Raw genomic sequence first — 23,325 nt, forward strand, 5'->3', positions numbered from 1 at the left:
TCCTCCTGCCTCCTGTTAGACTCATCCCACTCCCTGTTGTCCCCAACCACCACTCCCCCCACCCCAGTTCGGCCTGTCTCTCTCCCTTGGAGTGGCTGCAGGGCTGCGGTCCCTCTAGAATCCATGTGCTGAGTCCATCACCTTATGTCCACCCCATGGCTCCCATCCTTGCTTCTGGACCCCACGGCTGTCAGTGAGCTGGGCTCACCCCGACAATGGTGTGTGCCTCACACAGCTGCGTCCTCCTCACTCAGCTCCAACCCCAAGGGGCTGCGTGGAGCTCATTTTCTTGATTACCCCGCCTCCCGTGGTTGATTAGCGGGTCTGCATCACTCTCGAGTGGGCCTCCCATGGGTCACCCCTCGGTCAGCAGGTCTCCCCTTTTAGTAAGCCTCAGATACACAGCTCCGTGGGCATTCGGTGGCACATCTGCATAGGAATGTGTGGGTGCCGTGGGGCCTCAGATCGAGTCACTCAGATGGGTCCTTCTCGGCCCAGGTGACCCCTACACAAGCATGGGTCCTAGATTAGTACCCCCACTCCTGGTTAGCAAGTCTCCTCCACATTAGCATCTCTCTCTTTGGGAGACGCTGTCCCCATAGCCTGTTCACACAGCATTTTCCTCCCCTTTTCCAACATGTGTGTCCTGTTGCTGGGTTTCACACCCCCAGTTTGTAGTTTGTGTCTCCCTTCCCGCGGATAGTATTCCTGTCTTCCCTTCTGACCTCCACCTGGGTGTTTACACAGTGCTTCCCCCAGGAACCCCTGCAGCATCTGCCCAGCGGGCCCGGGGAAGGATGCCTGCCAGGAGAATGGCGCTCCCCTCCTCCATTTCTGCGAGCCGGTCCCGGGTCCGTTGCCTGCCCCCCTCACAGCCCCTCCCCGCTCCCCCAGGTAGATGGCCCCCCCAGGGCAGGCCCTGCGGACACCCCTCCCTCCGGCTGGCGGATGCAGTGCCTAGCGGCCGCTCTTAAGGACGAAACCAACATGAGTGGGGGAGGGGAGCAGGCCGACATACTGCCGGCCAACTACGTGGTCAAGGATCGCTGGAAGGTGGTGAGTGACCCGGCGGGGCCAAGGGAGGGGTGGGGAGAGGAGGGGAGGAGAGGAGAGGAGAGGACCGGAGACCTGTTAAAACTGTTGTCCCCCACTCCTCTCCCCTAAGAGGGAGGCGCCCCCGAGTTCATCTGCATACTGCTCGCGGTCACTATTTCGGCGTACACTTGTGGACAATCGCGTTCTCCCAGCGCCCTCTCTCACCCCTTTCCCTGCTAGGTCACGTTGCTCGGGCCCAGCCTGGAACAACTCCTGGTTGGACGTCGGAGCAGGAGCTGCAGAGCTCTGTGTGGGAGGCGGGTGGGGTGGGGGAGGGGGCTCTTTAGTTTGCCGGACCTTGGAGAAGGGCAGTGAGTGAGCATGTGTCCCTCCGCTTCCGCAGAGGACAGAAAGGCCTGGCTTCGGGGAAAGAGGCCCTGCGGGCTGCTCCCACCGCAGCCGCACTCCATCTTCTCCTTCCACCCTCCTCCCCTCACTGGTTCCTGCGGCAGGTGCAAGACGCCGAGACTCCATGTCCCAGCGTGCCTTGCTTCTCCAGCCCAGGACTTCAGGCTGTTCAGCCTGCTGGGAGTTGTAGTCCGAGGCTCCTCGCGGGTTTGGGCCTGGATGGGAGGGGGACGTGTGAGGGTTTGAGGGGAAGGCAGTGTCTGGGGGAGCGGTACCTATCGTAAATCAATCCCTGTGCACCCCCCTTTTCTTCCGTCGCTGTCGCTTAAGAGCTCTCTGGTGTCCTCTTATCATTGTGGGGGCAGGATGGTGTAGGGCGGATTGCAGGGTGATGGTGTGTGAGCTGGTGGGTCTGCACGGTTGGGTCTGCACGGTGAAGTGGGGGAGCCTGGAGGAGAGGAGGGAGAACAGCACAGGCCTACACTGAGCCTCTGTGTGGGGGTGTGTGGGAGTTGAGGGGGGAGGCTCAGCTCACCTGGGCTGCAGGGTTGAGGGGAGAGTGGGCCTGGGGCCTAGCTGGTCTCCATGGCAACAACCATCCTTCTGGCAGGTTCCCTAAAGGGCCCAGGGATAGGGGCAAAGGTGGCAGCGTTGTCTGAGATGTCTCTGGGATTGAGAGAGGTGGTGGCACTGGAGGGCCAGAGAGCTGAGGGAAGGGGCCATCTAGGTCCCAGAGGGGACTTCCTGAGCCGGAGAGTGACAGGACAGAAATTGGGGGAGGAGGAGCCAGGGTGGTAATCAAGGGAATGAGGGTCTGGCAAAATGAGGAGTGTTCTTTCAAAAACCCTCTGGGTCCCCTGACATGAGAGCTTAGTCTGACAGATTGGAGGCAGAAGGACATTTGCCCTGAAGAGGTGAGAAAAAGATGGTGTTCACACCAGACTGAGTTTGGGTTAGAACTTTCCACCGGTTTTTGAGGGAGGCGGTGGGAGATGAGTAGGGAGAGAAATGGCAGGGGCGGAGTTGGGGGAAGGGGCAAGCTTGCAGTCTGCCAGGCTGACCTCTCTTTACCATCACTCCGTCCCTGGCTCCTGGAGAAGTAGAGAGGGTGGGGTGCCAGATGTCTCCCCTCTACCATCTCGCCGTGAGGGGCGGGAGACAGAGACATGAGGCAGAGCTCAAGAACCAAGAGCACGCTGCCCCAAGAGAAAATGAGCCGGCCAGGAGAAAGGGAGGGGCGGTGGCCCTGGGCAGAGTACTTACAAATAAGAACATTTGACCCTTCTTGAGGGGTGCTTCTCAGAATCAGAAGCGCAAACAAACCACGACTCAAAAAACAGCATCCGTTTTGAGCACTTTCAGTCGCCAGACACTGTGCAAAATGCCTTGCATGCATTATCTCAACAAATAAGGGAGTAGATATTATTACCCCCTTTCCACAGGTAGAACAACTCTTGTTTTACAGAGGAGGAAAAGTGGAGGCACAGAATTTAAGAAACTCACTCCAGGTGACCCAGAGCTGGGCCAAGAAACCAGGTTTCCCTTTTCCTAAGTGAATGCTGGTCCCATTGTGTCATATTAGCCCTCCCGCAACCCTCCTTTACAGGGGAGGGGATCCTGAAAAAAATTAGGAGGGGAAGAATAGGGTCCGGCAAAGGGAGATTAGGAGAACATTCTGGTTGCCTGGCTTGGACAAAGCTGCATTATGGCTTTCATGGGCCCTGGGCGCTTTTGCCTTCACGGACCCCTTTCTCTATAACAAAGTACTAAAAACTAAATTTTATAACTGCATTGGATATAGAGGAATGAATTAACATTATATATCAAAATGTTTTGACTTAAGAGGTCATTTGTTTTCCCTCTGATTTAAAAATATTGAAACATTTTTATGGCCCCCTAAAAGTATTATGGGCCACTGTGCCTGCTCTGCCCGATGGATAAGTGGGGTCTATAGGGCCTGGGGAGGAGGGGTGTTAGGTGAGTGGGTGGGTGCAGACCCCCAGCTTGCTGCGCCAGGGAGGTGGGATAATGGGCGTGGGGGCGGAGCAAGGAGGGAGTTCAGGGGGGAGAAACAGCCTCTGCTTGGAAGTGAAGATGGCAGAGAAATACCACTGGCCACCCTTGGAAATTGGGGAGCGTGTATGGGAAATGTCTTGGCTGCCCTGAGCCCTCCTTACCACCTCCAGTGGGGATTTTGGAGCCTGACAGACTCGGGCTTGAGTCTCAGCGCTCACACCTTTAAGCCCTGTGCGGTCCCAGTTGCTGTGATATCACGGTTAAGAGTGTGGGTTCTGCCTCGGACTGCCCGGGGTTAAAGGAAACCTGGCGTTGCTGCTTACTAGCAAGTGTGACCTGGGGCAGACTACTTAACTCCCTGCGCCTTAGTTTTCCTTCTGTGCAAAATGGTGACTCTTATGACCTCCCACACCTGTGTTGTCAGGACCCTTAAGGGGATGAGCTGAGATGCTGTCTGTGAGTGTGGAGCACAGAACCCAAGATGCGGTCCTTGTTCCCTCCCCCTCCCCCTTTCTTCCTTGCTCACACACAACAAATCATAAAGGATTCTAGAAGAGACTAGAATCTCCCCTGAGTTTAAACTTCTCCAGAGGGAGACATGCCGCTGCTTTCCTTGAGTCTGCATCTGTCCCTCCTGATTCTGAAATTCTTCTAGGAGTCTGACTTAACTTTTGTCTCAAGTTGAGAGAGACTCTGGTTTCAGACCCTTCTTTCTCCTTTCTCTTTCCCTGTCTCCTTCCTGGGCACAGAGCCTCCAAGATGCAGCCAGATGTCCACTTCTCTCCTAAATCTGCCATCTTCCCTTCGTCCTTCTGTCTCTTCCTGGAGTGCTTTCAACTGTAACCCGCTGGGAACTCCCGGTCCTGGGCTCTGCCCTGCCCCCTTCCCCCCTCCATCCCCACGCTTCAGCCACCATTAAACATTTAATGGGACCTGAGTGCTGAATAAATGCTAAGGGGAGGGCTTGGAGATGCAGGAGGCTCAGAGCCCATTTACGGGCTGGCTGATCAGAGCAGCCTCTGCCCAATCCCTGGCAAGCCCAGCTGTGCTGGTGAGTTAACAAGCCAACAGGAGGCAAGCGAGCGTTCTGGAAGATGTTCGCGAGGGCAGGCCACCCGTGAGGCGAGCTGTACATCTTTTTTAACCAAATGAGTCCCAACTTAGAACTCAGCACCTTCTCCTTGTCCCTCATCATTGCCAGCAGCGCACTCGCTCGCCAGGAGCCCTGGCGCCTCTGACTTGAAATGATTTTACTCCCTCCCCATCACTCAGCTTTGCTCATTTCCCCTGGCCGACTCTTCCTCCAACACAGTTCTCCCCTCTGCCTTTTCTCACTGCCTGCCCTGGGATGCTGGAGGAGGAGGGCCTAGAGGGTCAGGTCTGTACTGCCTCGTCCCCTGGGTTGGGGGTGGGGGAAGGATAGACAGACTTTTCAAACCTGCATTCCCACCAGAGTCCCGCAGCGCCCCCTGTCCCCAGAGAAGGCTCACCCTGGTTTGGGGCATCTGACCAGGGGTCTAGGGAGTGCTGGGAGCTTCGGCAGCAGGCATGGGCCGTGAATACCCTTCCTTGAGTCTCCTCCCCAAATACCACCCCCCCCCATTACTCTCTCCCTTTAATGACACCTGTCAGGAGACTGCCAACCCCAGGAAGGGCCGGCTTCTCCGGAGGATCTGCCACAAAGCTGGGAGGTTCTGGAAACTCATTTTCTTTCTGGATGGTGGTGGTTCAGTCTAGTTGCGGGATGGGGGAAGGGTGATATTTCTTGTCCTTCCAGAGAAGAAAAGTTTCACGATGGCCCCTGGTCTCTTCAGAACACTACACAGGCTCGTCTCCATGTCTGTATGGAGTCAGAGGTCTCATACCCTCTCCCACCGCCCACTCTGACATCCAGCCATGTGTGTGTGTGTGTGTGTGTGTGTGTGTGTGTCTGCACACCCATGGGCTCAGCTGTCTCTGGCACTAGGAGAGGAGGTAGGGGCACTGGCGGGGAGGGGCGGCAAGGACGGCAGACACAGGTCCTCCCCTTCAAGGTTAGCCCTACCCCCACCAATGAAGGGTAGAGCCAGCAATGGATGCCGTGAGGAGCTGCAGAGCCTGATCCCTGTGTTTCCTACCCCCTCTTCCGTCTCCGTAGCTGAAAAAGATCGGGGGTGGGGGCTTTGGTGAGATCTACGAGGCCATGGACCTGCTGACCAGGGAGAACGTGGCCCTCAAGGTGGAGTCAGCCCAGCAGCCCAAGCAGGTCCTCAAGATGGAGGTGGCTGTGCTTAAAAAGCTGCAAGGTGCGGGCCAAGGGCAGGAGGCTGGGGTTGGAGTCAGGGGGTGGGGAGAGCTGGTGGGGGTGGCGAGATGGGGCGGCGGTGCTGAGAGGGGCAGGGGGAGGTGGTGGGAGAAGTCATGGGACCAGAACTGAGAGCGCACGGGAGCCGGCTCGGGACTGGAAGTGAGGAAGGAGTGGGAGCTGGGAGACCCCTGTCTGTGCCCCACAGGGAAGAGCCATGTGTGCAGGTTCATCGGCTGTGGCCGCAACGAGAAGTTTAATTACGTAGTGATGCAGCTCCAGGTGAGTGCCCGTGGGGGCCTCCCTCCGCTCTCCCCCAGGAGCTTGGGTTGCGACCGCTGGGGTGGGGAGTAGGGCACAAAGCTTGGGGGATGAGGCCGGGCAGAGCGTCCCGGTGGTGCGACGGTGGTGCGACGGGGTGGGCGCAGGGCAGCTGAGTCCAGCCGGCCCCCGCCGCCCCCAGGGCCGGAACCTGGCCGACCTGCGCCGCAGCCAGCCGCGGGGCACCTTCACGCTGAGCACCACGCTGCGGCTGGGCAAGCAGATCCTGGAGTCCATCGAGGCCATCCACTCCGTGGGTTTCTTGCACCGCGACATCAAGCCGGTGAGGGCTGCCCCACCTGGCCCCTCCTCCAAAGCACCCCCCCTCCACCTCTCCCGGTCCCACGGTTTCTGCTCCAGAGCACTGGTTGGGGCAGGAATAGCCTCTTCCACCTGCCCCTTCTCCTCCTCTCCCCTGCCTGCCAAGAGCACACACCCCTGCCTGTCCGTGGCCTACATCTCTTCTCTGTTCTTCTCTTCTTCCCCCCTACCCCTGCCCTGACTAGTCCTTGAACTTCAAAAGGTGCAGGGGTGGGGGAAGCACAGAGGAATCTTGAGTGAAAGGGACTGAGGGGCTGGGCTTGGTAAGAAATTCCAAGGAGCTGATTATGTGGGATCTTGGATCTGGGTGTTGTATAAACCTCCAGTTTAAATAAGGGCTGACAACCAAGGTCCAGAAAGATCGGTTGAATGGGCCAAGGTCACACAGCAAGAACAATGCAGGTCTTCTGCTGCCTCAGAGCAGGACAGTGACACTAAGCCACACGGCCCTGCTGGGGCGTCCCAAGGATTGAGGGCAGGACACACACCTCGGTTCAACCCCCAGCTGGGTCATCGCCTGCTGTGTGACCTTGGAGAAGCCCCGGAAGCTTTGACCTTCAGTCTCCTCATCTCTAAGATGAGGGTAATCCCATCTGCCTCTCAGCTGGGACACAACCAGCTGCGGTACATGGTGGTGCTCGCGCTCAGACACGCTTCCTGGCGCCCCGCGAGGTGGGCCAGGGGGGGCTGGAGCCCCACGGTCACAGCTGTTGTCTTCCCCAGTCAAACTTTGCCATGGGCAGGCTGCCCTCCACCTACAGAAAGTGCTACATGCTGGACTTCGGGCTGGCCCGGCAGTACACCAACACCACGGGGGACGTGCGGCCCGTGAGTACCGCCCCTCGCCAGCTCCCCGACCCGGGAACCCTTCATCAGTTTTTCCCCGCAGCTGCCTAAGCAGGCCCAGGCTGGGTTCAGTACGAGCAGCGCCCAGCTCAGTCCTGAGACTCTCGGCCCGTCCCCTGGCTCACAGGGCTCCTGGTGGATGCATAGCCGCCCCCCGGGACCCGGCTGCCCACCCGGGTCCGGCGTGGACACAGGGGCCGTGAGCAGGGTCAGGAGGCAGGGGTAGGACTGGGGTTGGTGTGTCAGGCCTGGGGGAGGGGTAGGGAGTCAGGGCTCGGCCAGCAGGGTGGTGGAGATGTGGCCGGAGTCAGGGGCAGCCGGTGAGGGCCCTGCTGTGTTCTCCCTTTTGCAGCCTCGGAATGTGGCCGGGTTTCGAGGGACTGTTCGTTACGCCTCAGTCAATGCCCACAAGAACCGGGTGAGTGGCAGAGCCGGGCCTGAGGAGGCGGGGGCAGCAGGGCCCTGGTCAGGGGCAGAGCGTGCCGCCGGGGAAGAGGGCAGGGCGGGCGGCCGTCGAGGTGGGGAGAGAAGTACGGGGCAGAGGCCGAGAGCTGGCACGCCAGAGACCCTGGCTGGAAGAAGGCTCCGCTGCCGTCTCCCCGCGGCCGCACCTTCTTCCTTGTGTCGGGGGATTCCCTCCTGTCTGGTCGCACCATCAATGTGTGTGGGGTGAAGCAGCATGGACAGAAGTTTTGACACTGGGATTCTGCGTGTCTGGCGGTTCATGAGGGATCCCCCTCGGGAAGGGTCAGCCCCCCCCTCCCCCGTCCGAGGGAAAGACCTGAGAGCTGTGGGTGACTCCCCTCGCCCCCCCAGGAGATGGGCCGCCATGATGACCTGTGGTCCCTCTTCTACATGCTGGTGGAGTTTGCAGTGGGCCAGCTGCCCTGGAGGAAGATCAAGGACAAGGTGAGGCCCCTGCGGCTGGGTCTGAGGAGGCGGAGGGGGCGTGGGGGCCCGGGGGCTCCATCACCCCGTGCCCTCTGGCCTCCAGGAGCAGGTAGGGATGATCAAGGAGAAGTATGAGCACCGCATGCTGCTGAAGCACATGCCTTCCGAGTTCCACCTCTTCCTGGACCACATCGCCGGCCTCGACTACTTCACCAAGCCCGACTACCAGGTGGGAGCCTGCCGCCCGGCCCCCGCACCCCTGGACGTCTGTGGGTGACCGTCCCCAGCAGCACCCGTACTGCCGAGGCCCCGCTCCCCTGCCAGCTGAGCCCTGCGCATCCCCCGCCCCCACCCCGTCTTCCAACTGCATGACTCTGTTTCGTGCTCTTGTAAGTGGTGTTCACAGCTGAGAGTTACCAACAGCTTACCCTCTTCTCAGTGCTTTTCACGCATTAACGCATTTAAACTTCAAAACAAGCCTCTGGTGATAATGTGTGTTCCTTATGTGATTATTCTAACACTTCACAATTAACGAAGCAAGTGCTCTCAAGTGCTTCACACCAGAACCCTGCATTGTCCCCATTTCACAGATGAGGAAACTAAAGCCTGATAGCACGGTCGGGAGCAGGGCTGGGCTCAGGCACATCTTCTGACTCCTAAGTCCAGGACTTTCTCCAAGGTCCCACCATCACACCCCTAGGGGACTCACTTAGACCCTAACAGGAGATCAGCCGTGTTCTGCCCAGGACCCACTATGTGCCAGGCACAAGTCTACACACCCGAGGGAGCACAGCGACAGGCATACAGGGGGCCCTCAGCAAAGTGGGTCCTGCCAGCAGAGAGACCCTGCCCTGCATTCTGGAGAGAGCTAAGTCAGAAGTGGAATGGTCTGGGGGCCTCTGACGGTCTCCAGGTGCCCACCGTGTCCTGAGCCTAGAGCCCTGGTGGTTGGCAGGGATGCCTCACTTGGGCAATAGAAGGCCCTGCCCCCCAGTCCTCCTCGTGGGGTTCCCCAGACCAGACAGCTGCAAGCAAGCGAGCACACAGTGTGCTGGCTGCTAGGAACAGAGAGTGGCAGATCGGGGAGTGTGTGGGTGGGGGAATGAGGGAAGGCTTCGTAGAGGAGAGGACTGGTGGGTTAGGCTGGGCCGCTAGAGGCAGCAGCCTGTGCAGAGCGTGACCCCAGGTGGTGGCTTTGGGAAACTACCAGAGCTTCCGGGCTGCTGAGGCTTCCTGAGATGGTGGGGAGGGCAGAGTGGGCTGGGGATGGTAAGCAGGGGACAGATCTCAGAGGGCTGGTGTCCAGCCCGTGGGGCTCAAACCAAGATGGTAATTTGCATGCTGATTTGCGTATCATGTGCATGTTTTCATTTAAAATCAATGTGCCCTTCTCCTTCCAGTGCCCCCTCTCGGCCCATCCCTGTCCTGGAAGGTCCCTCTCTTCCCCCTGCAATCTCGGCAACGGCCCCCCTCCTCCTGGCTAGCCCCAGGGTCACCTCTCTGTCCTCCCGCCACCCCCACCCCTGCAGTTGATCATGTCGGTGTTTGAGAACAGCATGAAGGAGCGGGGCATCGCTGAGAATGAGGCCTTTGACTGGGAGAAGGCGGGCAATGATGCCCTCTTGTCCACGAGCACCTCTACTCCACCCCAGCAGAACACCCGGCAGACGGCAGCCATGTTTGGGTGAGTCTTGGGAGGGACAATGGCCCAGTGGGGGTCCAGGTGACACCTGCCCGCGACTGTTGCCCAAAAAGCCAGTCCTCTCCTCCTCTGCAGAGAAGAATCTCTTGGGAATTCCTGGAGCCGTATCTCTACAGAACGGGGACCACGATGTGCCGTCAGGCCCTGCGGAGGCTCCTTTCTGGAGCCCCTGCCCATGTCTCTCCCTGGTTCCTCCCTGGGCGCACCTGGTTGTTCTTCCTATTCTTGGTGCTCAACAGTGGGTTCTCGAACTGGGAAACTCGAACCCCAGGCAGTTCTGCCACACCTCACCTTCAACGTGGGGACAGGGTGGGCGTCCTCATTCGGAGATTTTGACCTTACTGGGGAGTGTGGAGCCCTGAGTGCAATGACCCGAGCCCCACAGTTTGTTTCTGTTGCTCGCACGCATTCCTTCAGGGGACGTGGCTTGAGCCCTGGCACCTGGCCCTGTGGGGCTCGGAGAAAACACCTGCAGGCCCGTCCTCAGAGTGCTCGTGGTTGGGTCTGGGATATTTGCCATGGACCGGTCTGCGGTATCAGAACTGGGTGACCAGCACAGAGACTAGAGGCACTTGAGGGGGGCGGGCAGAGTGAGGAGGGGTCCCCCAGCCTGCCCCGGGGAGGAGCCAGGGAGAGACATGGGCAGGGGCTCCAGAAAGGGGCCTCCGCAGGGCCTGACGGCACATCGTGGTCCCCGTTCTGTAGAGATACCGCTCCAGGAATTCCCAAACGGTCCTTCTCTGCAGACCCAGTGCTGGTCTACATGAGGCCGGCCAGTGAACTGCAATGGAAACCTGGCAGGGCCGGGAAATGGGTCTCCTAAACTGATGGGGTGATGTGGCGCCCGTGCTGGGCAGCTGCATCTCCTTGGTGAGCCGGGGATGGTGATGGGCCCCGCTGAGGCCTCCCTTGTGCCGGTTTCCCGGGGTGGCAGTGATCTGTGGGGCCCGTGCTGGGAGGAGAGAGCCCCCCTGCCAGCCTTGCCCACGGCCCCTCCCGGCCTCTCCAGGGTGGTCAACGTGACGCCGGTGCCCGGGGACCTGCTCCGGGAGAACACCGAGGACGTGCTGCAGGGCGAGCACCTGAGCGACCAGGAGAACGCACCCCCAATCTTGCCCGGGCGGCCCCCTGAGGGGCTAGGTCCCAGCCCCCACCTGGCCCCCCACCCCGGGGGTCCTGAGGCTGAAGTCTGGGAGGAGACGGACGTCAACCGAAACAAACTCCGGATCAACATCGGCAAAGTAACTGCAGCCAGAGAGAAGGACGTGGGTGGCCTTGCCCCGCTCCCACCCTGGTTCCCAGCCCACGGCCCCCTTCCCGCTCCTCCTGTGTACCCTCTCCCCGGCCACACGCCCGCTGGCCCTGCCTCCATGGCCTCGGCCCATGTCAGGATCACCAGCGTCGACCTCCCGCTACCTCTTTCACCCTGGGAAAAGCACTTGACCCACAGCCACCCTGTCGGCCCCCGTTCATGGGACTCCCCTCTCCTGCAGACCCCTTGTGTGGTGGAAGAGGAGCAGAGCCGAGCTGTGGGGGTCCCTAGCTCCCCGGTGCGTGCCCCTCCAGACTCACCGACAACCCCAGTCCGTTCTCTTCGCTACCGGAGGGTCAACAGCCCTGAGTCCGAGAGGCTTTCCACAGCGGACGGGCGGGTGGAACTGCATGAGAGGAGGTAGGTCTGGGGCCCGGGGCGGGGTGGCGGGGGGTACAGCCAAAGGCCCCCTGGTCCCTTCAGCCTTCGCTCAGCTGCTCTGCAAGAAAGATCAGATTCAAGGTGGAGGTAGGCGGGGACCCTGGGAGTGTTGAGGGGGGTATCCTTGGGCCTGGGGTCGGACTTGGTTAGTCAGTGACAAGGCCTGGAGAGGGGTGGGGGGTACAGAGGTCCCAGCTCACGCCACAAAGGGATGTGGGGTGGAGGCGGGCTGTAGGAGGGGTAGGCTGGGTCCCCAGGCCCAGGAGGGGGTGAGGGGTGAGCCGGTAGGTGGGTGTGCTCCCAGAACCTCTCCCTAGAGACTCATTACTGATGCCTCAGAGCAGCTGACTAGGCTCCCTTCAGCTTTGGGGGAGGGGCCTGGGAGGAGAGCTCAGGGAGCGCTCAGCTCCAAGAGGGGGTGGATCAAGTTTTGGGGGTCAGGGCTCAGGGATCTGAATGTCACAGGGCGGGGGGGAGGGGAAATCTGGTTGGTGGGACGGAGAGTTTAGAGCCAAAATGAGCCTTCAGGATGGAGGGATGTGAGGGTGGCCCATGGCCATCAGGGACCAGCGTCAGAACCCCACCCGAGGCCTCTGAGAGATGTCCCCACCCTGGCCTGGCTCTGGGTGGGGCTTCACCGCCCAGCAGGGCTGCGGTCTTCTCTGCACCAGGAAAGGGGACTTTTCCCAAGGCCCAGCTCAGGAGGATGGGGTACTTTTTCCCATCCACGCTGTGTGCCTTCTCCTCCCCACCTCACCCATGGCCCCTTCTCTGGATTCTGCTCCATACTGTACCCTGCCGTTGGGATGGGACACAGTGCCCCTTTGAAGTGTGGCAATACTCAAGACAGGAGAGGCCTATGCCAGTCCTCGCAGCAACCCCAGGACGGAGGGACATGGGCCCTGTGCCCAGGTTGCCGACAACCCTCACACTCTCACACTCACACTCACACAGGTTGGCCTCCCTGGGACTGAAGGCCTCGTTTGCATCCATGGTAGCCCAGAGGGTTGAGGAAACAAGGAGAACCAAGGGAGGGCAGTGTGGAAGGGGTATCAGTGGAGAGGACAGGTGGGAATGCCCTGAACAGACAGTCCTGAAGAGCAGATTGGTTTGACTCAGAGAGAACCCTTGTTTCAGGGCTAATATGAAGAGGAGACAGCTGAGGAGAGATGTTCTGGAAGGGAAGGTTCAGGATCTTGTAGGGCAGGGCAGAGGGTCTGGGTGGGTTCTGGGGCTCTTGGGAGCAGGAAAAAGTATGAAGCAGATGAGATTGGATGGCCCACCTTCCCCTCCTTTCTTCACCCCCTTTCCCCCACCTTCAGCCCCTCTCTTCCTTGGGCACCCTCTCACCTTTATGTCCATCAAAACAAACCACGCGCTCAGGAAAGGAAGCCACATCAGCCATTTCCGGGAGACCCTGGATGGCCTCCCTCAGGGATGTATGTACTTTAAGCCTTATTCAATCAGTAAAAATCTCGTGGAGAGGGAGGAGGTAAGTCCCACAGACCAGGGTGGGAGGAGGTTGAGAAAGCCGCACAGTGGCTCGAGCCGCACCCCCTTCTCTCACAGGCTTGAGGCTGGGGGAGAATAAGAGTCAGCCCCCCGCCCACAGCCGAGTGTGAGGGTGTACACCACCCTGGGGAGCTAAGCCTCCGTGGGTCTCAGTGGGGGGCGCCTTTCCTACAAGCAGCAAAACCTTCACCTCGGGGCTGATTCCCAGCCCCCTCCCAGGCTGAGAACCTCTGGAAGTAATGTGAGGTTCACCGCACAGTGGAAGGTAACAACAGAAGAGATGTCCCAAGGTAGGATCCCTGGCCCAGCGTGACCTAGCCCTTGCCTGGCGGAGCTCACGGCCTCTTGGGGAGGCAGATATGTAAACACACGTGCTCCACTCCTTGGTGAGAGGGGTACACAGACCGCTCTGGGAAGACAAACTAGCCCCCGAGCAGGACAGGAAGGCTCCCCACAGGAGGTGCCATCCATGCCTGGTGGGATGGCAAAGGGTGTGCAGAGAGGGACAGGTGTAATGGCACCGAAGTTTGAACACATGGGCAGTTTGGGTAAAAGCCAGTGAATCGGAGATGGGTCTGGCTAGGAGAATGGTGAACCTGGGCCTTGGCCTGGCCACTTGAGTGCCAAACTAAGGTATATGGACTTTGTCCTCAAGGCTGGGAGCCACTGGAGTGGCTGGGAGTGTTGAGGGTGGTGAAACCAGCCAGGCAGGCCTGGAGGGTGGTGGTAGAAGAAGCTAGAAAGACCATCTACCCACTCAAGGGCAAGGTGGGTGCTTTTGCCCTGACGGCAGCAGGAGGGAGCCTCTGATAGGGTGTGAGCACTGCACCGGGAGCATGAAGTTGGCTTTCGGGAGATTGGGTTTCCCGGGTGGTCCCGAAGAGAGTGTTGCTTGGGCACAGGACCCGGGTTTTATTTTCTGCGTGTTTGTATTCCTGGAACACAGTAAGCATCCGAATCCTTGTGTTGAGCGAATGAATGAATGAACGCGTGAATGGATGGGCTCTCTAGGGCAGTGAGGTGGGCGGGGCGGTGAGCCGGGAGGCGAGGAGGCCTGGCCCCGGTGGGAGAGATGTTCTGCTCAGCGGGCTCCAGGCGGCGCGCTCCCCCTGGCCTCCTGCTCGGGTTCCTTGGAGATTTGGAGAGGCTGGGCACTGAGCCTCCCTCGGGTGGCTTTGCAGGTCGCGGATGGACCTGCCCGGCTCCCCCTCGCGCCAGGCCTGCTCCTCGCAGCCGGCCCAGATGCTGTCAGTGGACACGGGCCACCCCGACCGGCAGGCCAGCGGCCGCATGGACGTGTCCGCCTCCGTGGAACAGGAGGCCCTTAGCAACGCCTTCCGCTCCGTGCCGCTGGCCGAGGAGGAGGACTTTGACAGCAAGGAGTGGGTCATCATTGACAAGGAGACAGAGCTCAAGGACTTCCCCCCGGGGGCCGAGCCCAGCACGTCGGGCACCACGGACGAGGAGCCTGAGGAGCTGCGGCCGCTGCCTGAGGAGGGCGAGGAGCGGCGGCGGCCGGGGGCAGAGCCTACTGTCAGGCCCCGGGGCCGAGGCATGCAGACGCTGGCTGAGGAGGACCCTCGGCAGACTCCATTCCAGCCCCTCCCACCCCAGCCGAGCCAGGCCGAAGGCCGGTCAGAGACGTCGCAGCCCCCCACGCCCGGCAGCCCTTCCCACTCGACCCTGCACTCGGGACCCCGTCCTCGACGGAGAGAGTCGGATCCCACAGGCCCGCAGAGACAGGTAAGCTTGGGCTTGCACCCCACTCCCCAGCCCTGGATGTCCATAGTGTTGGCCTGGAGTGCTCCCCGTGGGCTCCTTGGGGGCTGCTGACTAGCACCCGACAGTTGCAGGCTGCGGGGAAGGTAGACAGGTTTAAGGGTCCAAAGCCACACTTGGGGGAGGCCAGAGCTTCCCAGAGGAAGTGCCCTCCACGGTCTGAGCTGAGTCTCGCCTGATGAGCGGCGTCAGTCAGCTGACAAAGCAGGAGAAAGGCCTCTGGGGCCAAGGGGACCGTGCGTGCAAAGGCCTGGCGGCCATCAGAACCCGCCGCCCTGATGGTGTGTCGCAGGGCAGGTGAGGCTGCGAGGCAGGTGCCCCGCCCGGCCCGGAGGGCCTCGGGGCGAAGCTAAAGGGTGAGGGTTTGATGCGGAAAGCTCGGTGAGCCACCCAAGGCTTTTAAACAGGGGTGTGCCATGATCGCATCGGTGCTCTTGAATGATCCCTCTGGCTGCTGGGTGGGTGAAAACGGATGAAAGGGCCCAGAACTACAAGCAGGAAGGCCCCACGGCAGGCGCCAGCAGGAGAGCACCCTGGTGGCTTGGACCAGGCAAGGGGCTCTGGATGTGGGCAGGGTGGACGGAACCAAGAGGTGTTCGGGAGAGGACTGAGGGGCTGTGAGCAGGGGTTCTCGGCTGATGCCAAGAGTTCTGGGTGGACAGTGGTGCCATCACGGAGTGGTTTTGAAGGGAGCGTGGCTCCTCAGAGGGGCCGGGGAGAGCCAAGGAGGTGATGCTGGAGGGCTCCGGGGCTGTGCCGCGTTCCACTCAGTCACCCCATGTCAGGGGCGTGCGCCAGGTGGCTCTGGAAAATGCCAGGGTTCAGGGCCAGGGTCAGATCAGTCTGCTGCCTGTGCAGATTGGGAGGCTGGCCTGGGAGCACGTGGGTGCCTTGGAGAAGAGCAGCCCCAGACAGGGCTGTGTCCAGTCCCCATCCTCTTGTCTAGAAAAGACGGCTTTAGGGGTGTGCATCCAAGCCGTGCCATGGACTCTGAAAACTGGGGGCTTAGAAAGTGGGAACTCTGAGCCCCCACCCAGAGAGGTCCTAGCCAACCTGAGTTGGAGGCTCAGCCAGGGCAGGGTGTGGGCCAGCACGACTGGGTTGGGGACCTTGTTCCCACCATGGCCAGCACTGGACAGAGAGGAAGCTCTGTCTCACTCCTCTCTCATTTTTTCCTGCACTCATTCAGCTGTTGGGTACCGAGTCCTTCCACACTTGCTGAGCATCTGGCCTGTGCCGGGTACCAGAGGCATCAGAGGTCATAGGAAGTGCAGAGTCTAGGAGGGGAGGCCGACAGTGGTGGTGTCGGGTAGAGAGACAGCCCAGAATCAAGGTCAGGGGGCCGGGGCTCTGGACCTGGGTCCTCTGCTGGGCCCCTCCTGGTGACTACAGGCCAGCTGGGTCTCAGAGAGGGAGCTGAGCTCTCTGGGAGGTTTTCCTCACCTTCAGATTCCTCCCGGGTCCTGGGAATGGTCCTTATAGGAGGGACTTGCAGCCGCCCGGGTAAGGAGAGAGAGACGGGGAGCGGGCGGGGGCCTCGTGTAGACTCAGGGTGGGGCTCAGGTCCTGCTGCGCTGTGGGCACGCAGTGAGTTGTATGTGTCTGGAGGGCGTGTTAGGTATTCCTGGGCCTTGGTTTCCCCACAGCGCACAGCAGCGAAGCCGGTTAGCCTTCTTCAGCTGTGTGCGTGTGCACGTGCGTGTTTCCGTGTCTGCGTAGCTCAGGCGTGCACGTGGGTGTGGGTGTGCGCACCGGCGGTCTACGCAGCATGCAGCGGGTCTGCGGGAGCACGGAGAACCCTGGAGGCCGGGATGGGGGTGGCAGAGCTGGAGGGCTGAGAAGGATCAGAGCATAATTCCCGTGACAGTGACCAGAGCCGCACTGTCGCAGCGCCTCCGTCCGTCACGTGTGTCTTCCTTACAGCAGTAACGTGAATAAGGCAGTCCCCCCCTTTAAAAGGTAAGGAAACCGAGGCTGGGAGGAGCTAAGCCTTTAGCCCAGGCTCGCCAGCGGTCCAGAGGTAGAGCGGGGTGAGCGCGGGGTGAGGCCTGTGTGTTTAGGAGAGGAGCGCACGCAGGCCACAGAGAGCCCGAGCGCGTGGGAGGGGGGCATGCACACGTGTGTGTGCACCTGCTGCCGGGGCCATGTCAGCAGGTGCGCCTTGGGCACAGCAGTGCATGCGGTGGCCTGTGTGCGCGCGCGCGTGGCGGGTGACAATACCGAGTATTCGGTGTAGCACAGTACAGGCGAAGCAGGGACCTTCCTTGTCAGGGGCACAGGAAGACAGAGAAGGGGACTGGCGCATTTGTTCCTTCTTTTCTTTGGTCTGGAGGGAGTCCCGATCTCAGCCTACGTGGGGGCTCCCAAGCCTGGCCGCACGTTGGAGTCAGCTTGCGGACCCCCACCCTGCCACGTTCCTGCAGGGAATCCCCTCCTAGATCTAGCTTGCTCTGCTCAGTGGCTGATGTGTGAACTGTCTCACAATAACAGTGATCCCTAAGGATATGAGCCCTTGAAACGCTGTCATCTACGCCCCGCCCGCCCCGCGGGGAGCAGGGACAAGGATACTGTGGAACCAGGCATAATTTTAGAGCATCTCTTGTTCTTCGGGGGGAATGCCATGATACTTTAAGCTTTTTCTTTGCACACACCTCACTTTCTTCCCCAAGGAACTGAAGGTGCAAATTAGAAGTGGCTGGAAATCTAGGGCAGAGGGGAAGGCAGCAGACAGAGTGTGTGATTTGGGGGAGGGATGTTTGCCATCCTTTGCCGGCTGTCTCTGGCTGATAACACTGCAGGTCAGCATTCCCTGAGTATGTGGACTTTTGCTTGGTGGCGGCTAGAGCATTTCCCTCCCATGTGCCAGGCAGTATGCTGGGGGCGGGGAGACAAAGAACAAGGCTTCGCAGTCCTGCCCTTTTGGAGCTCAGCGTTTCGAGTGGGGGTGGGGATGCCAAGGTGTGGACATGGGTGTTCATCGTCAAGGGCCCTAAGGTATTTAACAGAGAACGCTTCTTTGCTAGAATAGGGAGCCTGCCTGGGAAGCTGAGTGGTCTCGCAAAGGTGGTGCTTCAGCTGGGCATGGGAAGCAAGTGAAGGGGCAGGGGCATGCTGGGATTAAGTCCACCCGGAAGCTGACCAAACTCTGGCTGGGGTGTTAAACTCAAGCCACGCACATGTGCCGTGGGAGGAGCTGGGGGCGGCTGCTGGCACGCCTGTCTCCTGGCCGGAGGGCCTCAGACCCTTAATTCTCAGCACAGCTAGGACCAGCTCAGAAGGAACCTAGACTTGGCCAAAGAGAAGGGGAAGGGAAAGCAGGGTGGGGGCAAAGGCAATCCTATGGAATCTTCTTTCCTCCCCTCTCTGATGGAGGTTCTGCATTGGGTCCCTCTGCCCCGATTTGATGTCAGCAAGGGAGCCCTGGAGCTGAGTGTCCTGGGCCCCCTCCTCTGCAGCTCTCTGGCAGCTGGCCCAGGCCATCCTCAGCCCCTGCCCCCAAGCTATTCAAACTGGCTTCAGTCACAGGAAGAGCTAGGGGTCAAGGTGGGAAAGGTCTGGTGACTCCCAAGCCAACATTTCCATCCCCACAGGCCCACTTTCCCTTTGCCCTCTGAGGGTACGAGGGCAGGAGGGCACAGACAGGATTCTTCCTGATGCTTGTGATGTGGCCAAGGCCCTCCCAGCCACTGCCTTGTGGCTCGGCTGGGAGAGGACAAGGAAAAAGCCACTTTGGAGGAATGGTTTCAGTCTGCCCCTCCCCCTACCACTCCTCTATTCCTCTCCTCACTCTCAAGAGTGACTTAAAGGATGATCAGACAGCTCACATGACACAGCATTTACTCCATGGCAGTCCTAAGTGCTGTGTCTATCATAACATCTAATTCTTATAACAACCCCATGAGCTGGGAAACATTGTTGCCCCCATTTTACAGGTAAGGAAGCTGAGGCATGAGAAGTGAAGTAACTTGCTTGAGGTCACCCAGGTAGTGAGCGGTGGAGTTGGGATGCAAACATGAGTCGTTGGACTCCAGAGTCCTACCCTTCTGCTACGTTCTGTCGCGGAGCCCTTGCCCCCTTCCCGGTGACCGGGGCAGAGGGTGTGCAGGAAATGTTCTCCAGACCTCCTGAGGGGTAAGAACAGCTGGGGAGACAGATGGCAGGCAGCTGTTGCAGAAGGGCCTTCCCGCAGGGGAGGATTCCTCAGTCCGGAGGGCGCTCTGAGCTGGGTAGGGCTAAGGCAGGTAGGCTGCCCAAGGCAGGGGTGAGCACCAAGGTCTCTGCAAGGAGACCGCGGTGTGAGGAGTGCCAGAGAGGAGGAGGACTGGGAAGGGAGTTGGCGGCCAGAGTCTAGGTTCTGAGGCAGGACGGGGCGGAGTGCACCACCTCCACCTGCCCGACCTTGCCCCCCTGCCCGGGACGCCAGCGCCGCAGGGGCTGTGAGCGGTGGGTGGCCCCCGAGACGGAGCTGTCGAGTCTGTGCCTGATGCCTCTTTTCCCTCCACTCTCTTGGTCTCTTTCAGTTGGAGGAGGACAGACTCTCGGGGCACTCCCTCCCGCGGTACAGCCCTCTGCGACGACTGGCGTCCTCCGTGTTCTCCTCCTCCACGCTGGAGACCGAGCATTACCCTCACCCTGGCAGCGGCAGCTCCTCCGGTTCCCTCATTCAGCGCAGCCGCTCGGCGGAGAGCAGCCCCGTGCGGGCGCCCCACCGGCGCCACGCGCCCCTCGCCGCCGGCAACCACAGACTCGTGCCCTCGGTGCTCCGCATCTCGCGGTCCCAGCTGCAGCAGGTGTGGGCCCGCTTCACCCACAAGACCTAGGCTGGGCTCCCCCCCCTCCTGGAGGGGGCAGGTGGGGGGGGTGGGGAGCAGGCAGAGACCATGGTTCCTTCCCAGGACGCAATAATCACACACTCACACACCCCATCCCACCCCATCATGCAATACAGCCCCCTATAACGTTGGCCCAAGGTACTGTAATGCCCACCCCCACCCCCCCACGTCTCCCTTTGCTTGGTGCCAGCCAAATGGTGCAGGGGGGGGTGGGGCTGTCGGTGCCGATTCAGGGACAGGACAGAGACACAGGGCTGGAGCCACCAGTGGGTCCAGAGTCCAGTGGAAAGCAAGGCCGCAGGGAGACAAGACATGCCGGGTCAGAGGCAGTCTAGCATGGAGTCGATTCTGTTTAATCTGTGATTTCTTGGCGTGGCGGGGCCTGGTTCGCCCCTGAGGGGGAGTGGCAGAAGACGGAGACCCTCCCGAGGAGTGTCTGTCTATCTGCATGGGGCAAGGCATGTGCCCCTGTGTATGCGATGCGGGCCTAGTCAGCTAGGTTTGGGGTTTGGTAGGGAGAGCCATACTCAGTGATGTTGGGGGGGGGGGGCGCAGTCCTGTGACCCAGTGAGCCTACCGCATGCCACTGTCACAGAGGACAGAGCTCCTGCCTCCCACATCTGACCCAGGAGGCTTGGAGCTCAGGCCACTGTAGGCTGCCCTTCACCCAAGGCATATATGCCATCGCCCTCTGCTGGGTTTGGTGGCCTGGCCCAGCTCCTTAGGAGCCAAGGATGGATGAATGGGGACCTGGCATCTGCCCGTCAGAGGAAGCTGGAGCCTGGGGGTGAGGAGACCCAGTCTAGAAGCAGTGGCAGAGACGGTAGGTTATTAAGGGTGAGGTAGCAGCTGTGAGCTCAGGACAAATCCCAGACAGCCACAGCCCCACCAGTGCCCCTCTTAGAGGGTGACTCCTTCCTGTAAGTGCTCAGCCACGCCAGTTGGGCCCCAGGGGCCATGGTGAAGACAGAGCACAGGGTAGGCAGATCAGCTAGGGATATGGAGATGGGTGAGGGGGTCAGAATGCCAGATCGCTATGTCCTTTCTGCTCATTTCTCAGCCCCCAACCTGTCACTGCAGGGACCTCCAAGGTTCCCTTTCCTCATTCCTGCCCCTGTCAGCCAGCACCTCTGTTTCCCTGGGCAATGGAGTAGTGGTGAAGAGGGTGCCAGGAAGGGTAGTGCCTATAGAGAAAGGGAAGGAAGGGATGAGACCTGAAGGTTTGCAAAATATTTATTGCAGTGAGACTGTATCTGTGTATATGCTTGTGTGCATGCATGTACGCTCGTGAGTATGAGTGTGCTTATAGATGAGCATTTGTGCATGTGGCAGGGCTGTCATGGATAGATGCTTAGGCTGGGCACTGCACAATTCCAGGGCATTTACCATTTACATTGACCCCAGTGTGAATGACACCACTGAATTTGCAGTGTTGCAGTCCTATGTGTGTGGGTGTGTGTGAGGGTGCACTTGCGTGTGTCAAGGAGTCAGAAAAATATTTGGACGGTCCTTGGTAGTTTCCTAAGTACCTACTCTCATCTTGGCCTCCTCTCTCTACCGCCTTTTCCCTTTGACTCTTCTTCCTTCCCAACTCAACTTCCTTCAACTCCCCAGCTATCTCTGGTTGCAGTAGAGGCCTCAGGGTTCTTGGCCCAGCTTGGGGATGTCGTAAGTGGGTGGGCAGTGCTGTCGGCTGAGATGTCCTCATGGCTGGCTGGCACTGTGTCTAGTTCACTCACATAAGCTATGCCCACACTCACTACATTCTTTTCTTCAAAATCTGTTCTTTCTGGAGGATGTCTGGGCCAAGAGCACCTTCCTCAGCTAGGAACGAAGCCAGACTCGTTACCTAGTACTTGTGCCCCCCCCCTCATCCCAGCCGCTCACTTTTGAACCTCCCCAAGGTCAAGCCTCTGTTGCCCTCCAGCCTGTTTCAGGTGGCTCTGCAGAGGGTAGAGGAGGGGTCAGGGTAGACTCTTTGAAAAGAAAGGACAGAAAACACAAAGCACAAAGGTTAGGGGGTGGGATGAACAGTAGCCCCACTCCCGCCTTCCGCATTGCATTCCGGCACTGCCCCCTTCCCTCCCCGCTCCCCTCTGGCCCTCTTCCCACCCTCCCCAGCGAGTGGCAGGGGGTGAAGTGAAGGGGAGTCTGTCCACCAGCAGCTCCAAAAGTCAGCAGCAGCCGTGGGGGCAGGGTCCATGCTATCTGGGGTTAGATGAAACCAAGCACTCGGTTATCCGGCATTCCCTTCCAGAGGGTTCCACTACCTGAGCACAGCTCCCACTCAGTGACCAGAACCCTGAGGTGCTCTAAGATCCCAAAGTGCCTCGTGACTTATCAAAGATGACGGCACTAGCTTCAGCCTCGTTTTAGCGTTAAATACATATTTCTGTTTCCAAAGCCTTTGGAGGTGGGGAATCTTGTTAAGCATTCCAAAGGTGGCTGAATTTTCACACAGACACCCCCCCCCCCAAAAAAAAACTGATGCCTGTGGGAGAGGGTGTGTCCTTTAAAGTAAGATCATGATTCAGATATTTTGTCCTTTGAGGGACATCCTTTTGCACACCCTCTGCGGTGGAGGGGAGAGCGTCTTGTAAGCCGGAAAGCTCTGAGCCAACAGGAGGGGATCCTGATAACATGATTATCTTTTGAGGGTGGCTCCGATTTCTGGAAATAGCGAAGGCCATTTGAAGCCACCTGTGTTGGGTCAAGTTCACGTGCAGCTTGGCAGAGCCATGCACGGTTCGGAGTTGAGTTCCTTGTCTCCAGGTCCCAGGCTGGATAGGGAAGTTGTGAGTCTGCAGTGCTGTCAGGCTTTCTCCGAAGGGTTTTCCCCAAAGAGGAGGTCAGAATATTTCAAGAAATGATTCCCTGCTGGGGGAAAGCACACAGCTTCCCCAGGGTCAGCTCTAAGAAGAGGCAGCACTCTTCACTGTACTTTGAAAATGGTGTTTTTTACTTTATAGTCACACCCTGCATGTAGTGGTGGCTTCCAACTATTAATGTTTTATTTTATTAAACGGTCACTGGCACACAGGGCTGATTATGTGCCAGGCAGTGATCTAAGCACTTTACAGAATTAACTCATTTAATCCTCATAATAGCCTATGAGGTCGGTCCCAGTATTATCTGCATTTAATGGATTAATCAGAATATTTAATTTACGAAAACGTAAAAACACCCGCCAATGCCGAATAACTGAGGTCTTGTTTGATTGGAGTTTTACAGCATTTTAGTCTGTGTAGTGATCTATTTACTGTCCTTTCTGCTTGGCCCCTCCTCACTCTATCTAAAAGGAAGCCAGACTCTCCTTTTTTCTCCATTTTCCAGAGGTGTGGGATGGTGTGGGGTGGGGGTATCCCTCCAGAGTACCAGGGTTGGTTGAAGTGGCCCACCCTATCTTTCCAGAGGCCCCACCCTCTCCATCCCACACCCCCAAGCATCCCAAAGCAGTTCAGGAGATCCAGTGGGTGGAGTCAGAGCCGCAGTGAGAAGGCAGGTGCTCAGAACCATGACTTTGAGGTATGGGGGGCGGGGCCTGAGCTTCGGGTACTGGCGTTGGTGAGCACTGGCCATGGAGATTTGAGCCGAGGGTCACCAACTCACACCTCAGCAGGGGCCGAGCCATGTCAAAGCGTGGCCAGGTTTGGGGACCGTGGTAAATGGGAGACGCACTCCCCCC

General features: G+C 59.3%; 1 protein-coding gene across 1 annotated transcript in view; it reads left to right on the plus strand.

Moving 5' to 3' along the window:
• The first annotated feature begins 908 nt into the window (after positions 1-908).
• Positions 909-23,325, plus strand: part of TTBK1 (tau tubulin kinase 1) — a 32,084-nt gene continuing 9,667 nt past the window's right edge. The window contains exons 1-12 of the mRNA XM_026507406.3: positions 909-1,056; positions 5,597-5,744; positions 5,952-6,025; positions 6,207-6,347; positions 7,109-7,213; positions 7,584-7,649; positions 8,048-8,140; positions 8,226-8,351; positions 9,652-9,806; positions 10,834-11,065; positions 11,318-11,496; positions 14,211-14,772. Coding sequence (XP_026363191.1) covers positions 949-1,056; positions 5,597-5,744; positions 5,952-6,025; positions 6,207-6,347; positions 7,109-7,213; positions 7,584-7,649; positions 8,048-8,140; positions 8,226-8,351; positions 9,652-9,806; positions 10,834-11,065; positions 11,318-11,496; positions 14,211-14,772 — 1,989 coding nt within the window. The 5' untranslated portion in view covers positions 909-948. The remainder of the gene's footprint in view (positions 1,057-5,596; positions 5,745-5,951; positions 6,026-6,206; positions 6,348-7,108; positions 7,214-7,583; positions 7,650-8,047; positions 8,141-8,225; positions 8,352-9,651; positions 9,807-10,833; positions 11,066-11,317; positions 11,497-14,210; positions 14,773-23,325) is intronic.

The sequence above is a fragment of the Ursus arctos genome, unplaced genomic scaffold, assembly GCF_023065955.2.
Source record: "Ursus arctos isolate Adak ecotype North America unplaced genomic scaffold, UrsArc2.0 scaffold_29, whole genome shotgun sequence".
In the NCBI taxonomy this organism is placed as follows: domain Eukaryota; kingdom Metazoa; phylum Chordata; class Mammalia; order Carnivora; family Ursidae; genus Ursus; species Ursus arctos.